Genomic DNA, 10,562 nt, shown 5'->3' with positions numbered 1-10,562 from the left:
TACCCAGAAAAAGATTAAGGGGGTTCCAACGCAAACTTACTGCTGGCCAGATGAACAAAAACAGATCCAGAGACAGAGAAACATGGATCAGGCCGTAGGGCCTTGGGGGGAAGGGAGGGGAGGATGGGGGGAAGGGAGAGAGATCAACCGAAAGAGTGTACACATGCATATGGGCATGACCAATGGACACAGACACCAGGGGGGTGAGGCCATGAGTAGGAGAGTGGGGGGCTGTGAGGGGATAAAAACTCACATATGTAATACCTTAATCAAGAAAGAAAAAAAAAGAATAAAGTTTAGGATTTCTCTGAGAACTAGGGGAGTTCTATTTGCTTCTGTGAATAGTAAAGCCAGTTTAAAAATGGCTTATGTTGGACTCCAATGGACACAGACACCAGGGGGGTGAGGCCATAAGTAGGGGAGTGGGGGGCAGTGGGGGGATAAAGACTCACATATGTAATACCTTAATCAAGAAAGAAAAAAAAAGAATAAAGTTTAGGATTTCTCTGAGAACTAGGGGAGTTCTATTTGCTTCTGTGAATAGTAAAGCCAGTTTAAAAATGGCTTATGTGTTGGACTCCAGAGGTATCTGTCAACAGTAAAACAGGATAATCCTCTGGGGAATATTTACATTTTCAATAAGAAGCAAGGAAAGAAGATAATTAACCGAATTCACTAAGTACTTCAAGTGAATTGTATGTGATGGTGGCCCATAGCTAGAACAACTATTTGGACATCAGGGGTTGTTCCAACTCATATCTCCAGTTATATCAACATGCAAAACTGGCTTATAATGTTTTGAATGTTTTACAAAATAAAATTCCTCACCTGCAAAAAAAAAAAAAAAAAGTGGTGGATGGGAAAAGGAACCCGCCATATTGACTTGAGATAGTGTATGGATGTATATAAAATGCACCTAGCACAGTATCTTGTGCTTAGTAAGTGATCAAAAAATATTTAGTCATAGACTTCAATGCTATGTTAAAAATTTCAAATAAAAACTTTTTTGACTAACTTTTTCTTTTCAAATTAAAACATAAGAAATGCCTGTGTTGGTGTCTGCATTAGTTATATTCAGCTGTTGTAACACATTACCACAAACTGGGTAGCTTAAAAAGACAGAAATGTATTGTCTTACAGAACTGGAGGTCAAGAGTTTGAGATCAAGGTGTCAGCAGGGCTGGTTACTTTTGGAGGCTCTGAGGGAAAATCTGCTCCCTGCCTCTCTCCCGGCCTCTGGTGGGTTCTGGCAATCCTTGGGGTTCCTTGACTTGTAGACACATTCCCCCAATCTCTGTCTCTGTGTTCACAGATGTTCTTTCTCTCTGTGTATCTTCAAATCTTCCTACCCTTATCAGGACACCAATCACTGGCTAGGGGGCCCACCTTAATCCAGTATGACCTCATCTTCACTTGACATATCTACAAGGACCTTACTTCTAAATAAGGTCACATTCATAGATGCTGAGGGCAATATATCTTTTTTTTGGTGGGGGGGCACAACTCAACCAAACTCCATCTGCATATTAATAAGGTTTGCATCTCAGGAACTCTGAGACCCTTTTTGAAATTCTGTCCCTCCCTTGATCGCTGTGTTTTTGCTGTGTCTGGCTGCCAGGGATCTTTAAAATCCATATTTAGATACATTTGTGCCCACTAAAGTTACATGACTAAACTCAAAATCTTTTTCTAAAGGTTACCCTCTCTTAGAGATCAGACGATCCACTTGATTATGGAAGGCAGGCAACTAAGTGGGGAGATTGTCGGGGAGAGGATCCCCAAGGACACGGCATGCAGACAGCGAGGCTGAAGCACTTCATAACTTAATTCAACTCCATTTTTCTTAAGTTGTTACAACCTACCGGAGCACATCGTCAGGGGATGCTAAATCAAAAGCACAACTCTTCACGCCGTCTTCGAACGTGATGACCTTTGAGTAGAGCCAGACAGGCAACGCCAGGATAAAGGAAGCTGCCCAGAGGCCCACATTGATGCGGATGGTTTTGTACCTCGTTCTCCAACTTGTAAGTCGAAATGGTTGGACGAGAGCCAAATACCTGCAAAGCCAGTTAAAAAGGGTTTGGGAATAATCAATAAAAGCACTGAGCTCCAACAATGAATGGTTCATGACAAGAGTAAATTATTAGTATTATCATTCTTCCTGAAGCATACCACTATCAGGGTAAAAGAAAGCTACAGTATTTTTTAAGAGCTGGCTGGTACCTATACAGAAAACAACTCTTGACCCTACAAGTCTGAATAGACCACTCTCTGAAATAGCTGTCACTTCCACAAACACACTGAAGAGGGTAAAATTCTGCCCTGCCAACTCTCTCTTTACAAAGGTGCTTTCCTTGTAGATGAGGCTCCTTAAACTTGGTCTCTGAACAGGGATTTCCTCTGGGAGGCGGGGGCCCTCTGCCCCTTAGGATTGACTGATATAGAGGCAGGAAGAGGGAAGTGCACTGGCTGGAGGGAGAGGTTCGGGCCATGGGACAGGCATTTTGCTCAGATTGCTTTTCAGTAGAGTCCCCAGGCACTTTGGGGGTTTAGTTCAGACAAATCACAGCAAGGATAAACAAAATAACTGGTGTAGACAATTGCAAATTCCTCAGGGAACTTAGGCTGCAAGCTAGAGGGGGAAATGGGCTCATTTTATGTAGAAGTCTTTTTCTTCTTTCTTTTCTTTTTTCCATTTTTGATCCAGAAAAAAAGGGTAATCATTAATCAAACTTGAAATCCTGATATATCAAACATATTTAGTTCTCTAGCAAATCCAAGAAGAATTTTTAAGAGTCAACTAAAAGCTAAAGGATGAAAAAAAGTCTTCAGACCTGGAATCAAAGGTATTTAGAAAAGCAGAGTTTTGCTGGGGGTAGAGGTTGTAGAGTAAGAGGTTCACAGAAGAGGTACAATTAAAGGAAAAGCCAATACTCTCCTTATTCAGAGTACAGTGTATCAAGCAGTTTTTATTATCTCCAAGAACGGTGTTGTGGTTGGGAAGGCCTGTACTCTAGGTCGCTTTTCTGCAGAGGCCTGCCCTGTGCAGGGCCCTCTCTCTAGTGTTGGAACCCTGGCAAGCTGGCCAGGGTTTACTCAAGGCACTGTCAGCATTGGCTGGCATCAGATGAATTATCCAGACCTACACAGTACATTGATTGAAAAATGTGATGTTAATTATGACTTGAGAAATACACTCTATATTTGGAGAATTCTTTTGCAGAAAAGCAGCAAGATATAAAAAATGCATCAAACATTACTATTACTATTCATGTCTGAATAATAATCCAGCCTTGCCATTGCTTTATTCATCCATCAGAAGAACTACTCATAACTTCCCCACCTCAAGGGCCCACTTGGACAAGCAAAAGGGTCAGAGCTCAGAAAGAAGTCCTGGATGGGCCCAGGAAATTTAACACAGCCGTCTAGACTGATGGTCATTCATTCATCAATGTTTTTTGAGCCCCTGTTTGCCAGGCACTGTTACACGGACACTTGGGATATATCATTGATCAAACCTGCATTTGTGGAATTTATATTTGACGGGTAGGGGGAAACTAGACAATATGATCAAACCTGCATTTGTGGAATTTATATTTGAGGGGTAGGGGGAAGCTAGACAATAAACAACAACAACAACAACAACAAAACACACACTAAATTAGACTATGTGATTTATTTGGAGCAAGAGAGATCAGAGCAAGGGAGATCAAGTGTGCTAGAATTGGGTTGGGTGGGACGAATGTGGATCGAGATTTTAGGTGGGTTGCTCTCTGAGACAATTCCTGTTGTGTGTGTTACTGTTGTTTTTTAGGACTTGCTTCTGATTGGGGAAGACCTTATGTGGAAGTCTTGGCATCTGGATGATGAGGGCTCATCCTGGCTTGCATATTTCTGAAAGAGGTCAGGTGGTGAGTTAATTATAAGCCACCTGCCAACTTTAGAGACAGCCTGGGTCTGAACTGGCTCCACCACTCATTGGCCCTGTAAGTGCTCACCATCACTCTCATCTTCTCAAACAACATTAGCTTACATGGTTGGTGATATGGCTGTGGCACACTCCAGAGCACAGGAGGATACATTGCTAATGATGTAAAATGGCAGCATTTGCATTAATCAGGCATAATGACGAGTGTAAAAGATGGTCTTCCTGGTACTGGGATATTTCCTTATATCTGTGTAGGAGTCTATATCTACTCCACTGATTCCATTAGGCTGCTAGGTAATAGAAAGAGAGTGTGAGACTTTGAACATACAGGAAATAGCCCTGACAGGGAGTGAGGAGACCCACTTCAGTTCTCAGCTCTGTCTGTCATGGACTCCCTCTGTGCCCTTCACAAATATCCTCACTTCTTGGGGCCTCAGCTTCCTTATTGCAAGAATCATGGGGGCATTCATTCTAGTTTGCAACTTTTTCATGATTTTGAAATCCTTTTATATTGTAGTGAGTTGTAAGTAAAACTGAGGTAAAAAAGAATGATTGGAAAAAAGATTTTAGTGTTTTAAGCTTTCCATTAAAATAGACTTCTGTGAAAATGGGAACAAATATTCTTACGTAATCAGTTCCACAATAAGGAAGAGAAGCCTTGCTGTTATAAACCAGCTCTGATGTTGCTTTAAGTATGAAGCACAGGCACCTCTGAATTATGTTAGACATTTCAGTCTCTTCACTTACCTGTCCACACTCATTACAGTCATGATGGCACTACAGGCAAACTGGTTGCAGGTATCCAGGGATGTAATGATGGTGCAGAGAGGCCCCCCAAATACCCACTCCCCTCCCCGGGCCCACTGGTGAATAAGAAAGGGCATTCCGACGATGTGAACCAGATCAGCCACAGCCAGGTTGCAGATGTAAATGTCAGGAATAGTTTTTTTCCTTGACCTGAAAGAAATGGACGGAAACTGAAGACTGACATCCAAAGTATGCACCTTCTTCAATGTATGTCACCTGTTACAATTTTCAATGGCCAAAATGGATTTTAAAAGTTAAAGGGAAACTTATATAAGTGTACATATAAATGCCTAGTATATTTAAACAGTTTGAACTATATGCCTGAGACCTAACTGCAGTGGTTTAAAAATGTGTCTGTACATTCTTAGATATTGCTTCCAAAACATGGAGCCTAATTCCCTCTTTTTGAGTGCGGTTGCACTTAGTAACTCATTTTTAACAAATGGTGGAAATGACAGTGTGTGACATTTTAAAATTAGGACATAAAAGCTTTGTGGAGTTTTCTCCTTGCTCTCTCTTGGATCATTTTCTCTGGGGAAGCCAGCTGCCATCTTGTGAGAATACTCAAGTAACTCTACGGAGAGGTCCCCCCACCTGGAGAGGAACTGAGGCCTCCTGCAACAACCAGCACCAACTAGCCGGGTGTGTGAATGGGCTGCCTTGAAAGCTGATACTCCAGCCCCAGCCAAGATGACTGTTGCCCTAGAGCCGTGGTCGGCAAACTCATTAGTCAACAGAGCCAAATATCAACAGTACAACGATGGAAATGTCTTTTGAGAGCCAAATTTTTTAAACTTAAACTATATAGGTAGGTACATTGTTATTAACTTAATTAGGGTGCTCCTAAGCTGGCCTTTGCTAAAAACGTCCTCAATCTGATTGAGGTACATTCGCTGAGATCGACCCCTTCCAACTCTCCCATCCACACTCGTCTTGTATACTTGTTTTGTCTATTTCCTTTCGTTCATCCTCTCTATATGTCCAAACCATCTCAACATACCTTTCTCAATCCTTAACACTACATCTTCTTTCACTCCATGTTTCCTAAAATTAACTTAATAAACTTTACTTAAAGTGTTAAGTCAACTTCGCACTGTACGTGCGTGCCCTCATGTGGTATTTTGTGGAAGAGCCACACTAAAGGGTCCAAAGAGCCGCACGTGACTCGCGAGCCACGGTTTGCTGACCACTGCCCTAGAGGACAGCCTGACTGCAACTTCATGGAAACAGTAGAGGGGTGGGTCAAAGGGAACTGCTAGTTTGATTTAAGCTGGGGCGAGGGGGTGGGAGGTGGGGGTGTAGGGGATGTGGGGGGGCGGGGAGAAGAGGCCTTATTCTGAGCATTTTCCCTTCTTAGCAGCTTGTATTCCACCATTTGACCATTAGTATTCCTTCAGGTTAATATACTGTCCCTGTTGTCATCTCTGCATAAAATGTAGGCACCATTGGGAGGGGTAAAAAGTAAGGTGTCTCAGTAAATTATGATTTAGTGTGAATTAGTTGCTTTGGCAGGGAGTTGAAGGCAGGGGATGGCAGAGCGGGAACTTTTTATTTATTGGGAGACAGGCCATTCCTTAGAGAGTCTCTGTTCTCTTCGAGTGGCCTGTCGGTAGATGGAAGAAAGATGTGTTCAAGACATGGAGGTGGGGACTCAATGGAGGAAAATATCAATTCCTTTATTGAAATAGCTTCCCAGGGCCCACCATGGCTGTGGACAATACTTGAGTAAAGGGGCTGAGTTCATTAGTCTCTCCTTGAAGAATAAAAGGGGAAATATGTTATAATTGTCTCAATTTTCCTCCTACACTTTCTAATTTGGTTTCCTTTGACCAACTCTAAGTTTAAAGTATAATAGACTGGTGATGATCGGGTTTCACTACTTTATAGTCACCCTCCTAATGCACCTATCACCTCTTACTTTACAAAAAAGTCATATAGAACATCTTATTCTGGAGACTCCATCTTGCTTACGCCTTTTTTTTTTTTTGTATATATGTTTCATATATGTTTTTAGTCTTCCTTTGGCAAAGTCATATGTTGGTTCACTGCTTGCTTCCCAGGGTCACTGTGTCTCTCATTTGGCCTATTCAGGGTGGTCAGTGTTGAGGGGGACAGCCCCCTGTATGACTGCTTAAGTCTGTGGGGATCAAGTCGAGTCTTTCTCTTGCCCAAGTGAGTGAGAGTCTTTTTACCAGCCAAACCAGCTCAGTTTCTTAGAATATGTCTTATTGCCAGAAAATAAAATGGTTGCCTCACAGTTTCATTCCCTGCCTGGGCTCAATCTCCAGAGTTTCTGAGTTTCATTGGTCTGGGGTGAAAGTGTATATTAAGATTCTTAAAAGCTCCTCAGCGATTCGAATATGTAGCTAAGATTGAGAATCATAGCTCTAAAAATTCACTAACTCAGCAGTAAGCTTTGGCCTAGGTCTTTTCATCCTGAGACCTGCAACTCAGATGTTATTAATACATGATAAAAAAAATCTGTAGAATCTTTTTTAATTATCTTAAGCACATATTCCAAAACCTGATTTCACTAAGAAAAATCCTCCAAGGAGAAAAGGATTCACTTAGGGAGTACAGAATGTCCCTACACCGTGGGAAAGGAGAAGCCTTACCTTACTATAGTGAATACGATGAGGATGTTGCCAACCAGCCCCATTGAGCAGATAAGCCCAACCATGGAAGGGAGGATGACTGTATCCACAACGCTGAGGGATTGATAAGCAAGCTCTTTATTCCAGGATTTGTTCAAAAGTTCAGCAGAGGTGTTCCAAAAGGAAGAGTGAAGTGAATTCATTGTTCATGAACTTCCAGTGGTTAAAGCTGTGAGGAATAGGAAGTGCAGTTCCCTCAATATAGATTTTCTTTAACTTAATTAAAAAATATTTATTGGGGCCTTTTTTGAATCAAGACCCCATATAACAGAAGATTACAGGGTGAATATAATGAAAAAGTTAGAGAGATCTGCTGTATAACACTGTGCTTATTCAACATTCAGCATTGTACTGTTCACTTAAAAATTCCTTAAAGAGGTTGATCTCAATATATATATATATATATATATATATCCAGAATAAAAAAAAGTATGTGAGAGAGGACAAAATTCATGTTTGAGAAATGAGGTGAGTAGATGTTTCATGTTTTGGATGAAATGTTTTAGTAAATGGTTTATTGGTAAAATATGTTCACAAAGAATAAAAAGTAACATGAAAACTGAAAAAAAAGAGATATCATTAAGATAGTGAAAAGGCAAGACTCACAGGATATGTCTAAGACATATAACCAACAAAAGGAGAGGCTGTTATTCAAAATATATAAAATATGTATCCAAACCAATAAGAAAAATAGAGATAAGTCAACAGAAAAATATCAAGATACTTAAATTGGCATATATAAAACAGGTATCTAATGGTAAATAAACATTTTTTGTGTGTGTGTGTGTCGATGAGTTATGCATATATGCATTCAGGTCTTTGGTTGATTTTATAAGACATTCAATATCATTGGTGATAAGGAAAAGGCAAATTAAAACCACAATGGGGTAACCATACAAACCTATCAAACTGGTAAAAAATGTCAAGCCTGGGGTTTCAAGTGTCAGTAAAGGTACAGAATCACAGAAACTTCCACTACTGGTGAGAATATAAGTTAATGCACCACTGTGGAAATCAGGGAGGTGTTATTTATTAAAGTTGAATAGATGAATATTATCTGACCCAGAAACTTCTCCATAGGTGGGATATACGTAGACATAGGTATATGTCTATATATACCATGTTTATATATACCAGGAGAAGTACTCCAGAAATGTTCACAGACATATTTATTTTATGTATTTTAAACAGAAAATAGTCAACATGCTCATTTACAATGGGATGTATAAAAAGATTATGATATAGTCACACAGTGAAATATTGAACAGCACTAGAAAGAAATAGACTGTAATTATATACAATAATATGGATGGATCTAATAACTTAATGTTGAGCAAAAAGCAAAAATTCATACAGTATGATTCAACTTATATAGAATTAAAAATATGGGAAAAACTAAACTATAGTATTAGGGATACATATAATAATGGTAAATATATAAAGAATAATAAAGAAGTGATAACGGAAAAAGTCAGACTGATGATCACCTCTACAGAGAGGATTTTATATATGACTCTGCAGGTTATTTTAACAGTAAAGATAGTTTTTAAAAACAGTCTAACATCTGACCATATGGTTTCAAAGCAATAATCTAAATTTTTGTTTTTTCTTCTTTATTAATACTTATCTTACTCTTAATTTCTACTGTTCTCTTTTACTTTTCTATTCAGTTATTTCAAACTTTAAAAATCAGCTAATATAAATGTTAACTTTGATCATGTTTCTGTTATGTTGCAACTTGATGCCAAAATGTATGCAAAAATTTAGCAAAAGAGCCATTCTCAGGCAAAACAGCTATATATATGTGACTGACTGAACTTACTGAAGAATTTCACACAGAGAAAGATATTTACAGTCAGTTACCTCATGTTGTTTTAAAAACAACAAATGTGGGTGCTTTAAAAAGTCAAGATGATTCATTATTTTAATTTTTGTTCTGCTATTTGGATCATGAAAAACCAATGTTTAAGAGAGATTTGGGGGATATACAAAAATCTAGAGTTTAAGATACAGCATATGAAAATTAATTTTTATGACAATTGTTTTTCTTAAGTTACAACAAATTTAAAAAAGAAAATATGGATTATGTATTCAAATTAATAGGTTTGGAGGATATATGTATTTTTGGAAATAATTATTTAAGTTTAAGACATAGGCAAAACTTCCCCAATGAATTATATATGGCAATATTCATTATATCCTACATCATTTATGTATTTCAATATTTCTTCTCCAAGTATAACCTACAGGAATACGACTCCCCAAGTTTTAGCCAATAGTCATGCTTAATAAGTGTGTTTCTAAGACTAATGGCCTCACATCTAAGATTTGGGAGTATAATTGAAATGGCTACATGTTAAGATTGTTTTGAACATTTAACATAAAAAAATTTGCAAAGTCAGATAGCATAATTGTTATTGACAACTCCTAGGCTATTGAAAACTCTACCCAAATCTCTTCAGCTTTACTCTTCCACCTCAGTGGATCTCTTACTTTATTTATCTCTCAGATCTCAAGTTCTCTTAAGGAGATGGGCACTTGAGAAAGTGGGAAAGGAAGTCATCTGTAAATAGTAATTGCAGTGGAAAGAACGCTGAAAGTAAATTCTAACTTTTAAAACCTTTACTCACGCCACTAAAAACCTGACAAAGTAAGAGCCCTGGTACCTTTTACCTCTTGCCAACTAACATTTCATCTTTAACACCTCCTATAAATATTAAAATTCAAAGTAAAGGAAAATTGAGGTATTCGTGAAAATTCTATATAGTTAAAACTTTGTGAATCCTTCAGTTATTTTTAGAAGAAATTTCTTGTTTTACCAATTCATTTGATTTCAAATTTGAGAAATTCACCAATCAAGTAATAAATCCATGTCAAGCCTTGTGGTCCTTCCCCTTATCTTGTTAGCTGTGGCGGGTAATGGCCCACTTTCCCTCCAGGTATATGACTGTGAAACAAGCAGCTAGTGTCCAACAATATTTGTGCTTCATAAGTACCATATTCTTGTGTTTCTGTCCTTGGTAGACACTTCTCATTAGTTAAATATACAGAAAAACATATTAACCCACTGATGATTATTAAATATGAGCTGCCTAGAAAGTTTTAAGTATTATTATTTAAATATGTTCATATTTTAAATATTGTTAATATTTACTCAGAAGGCTATTTAAAAA

At 38.5% G+C, this 10,562-nt stretch overlaps 1 protein-coding gene across 1 annotated transcript in view; it reads right to left on the bottom strand.

The window, feature by feature from the left end:
- MCHR2 (melanin concentrating hormone receptor 2) overlaps window positions 1-7,563 on the bottom strand; it is a 12,642-nt gene extending 5,079 nt beyond the window's left edge. The window contains exons 1-3 of the mRNA XM_006777226.1: window positions 7,351-7,563; window positions 4,676-4,885; window positions 1,863-2,057 (exon numbers count right to left, since the gene is read on the bottom strand). Of these exons, the coding sequence (XP_006777289.1) occupies window positions 1,863-2,057; window positions 4,676-4,885; window positions 7,351-7,532 (587 nt within the window). The 5' untranslated portion in view covers window positions 7,533-7,563. The remainder of the gene's footprint in view (window positions 1-1,862; window positions 2,058-4,675; window positions 4,886-7,350) is intronic.
- Window positions 7,564-10,562: the final 2,999 nt, after the last annotated feature.

Source organism: Myotis davidii, unplaced genomic scaffold (assembly GCF_000327345.1).
Source record: "Myotis davidii unplaced genomic scaffold, ASM32734v1 scaffold68, whole genome shotgun sequence".
NCBI classification, from domain to species: domain Eukaryota; kingdom Metazoa; phylum Chordata; class Mammalia; order Chiroptera; family Vespertilionidae; genus Myotis; species Myotis davidii.
Note: the sequence above shows the minus strand (reverse complement) of the source record. Positions and strands in the feature narration are given on the sequence as shown.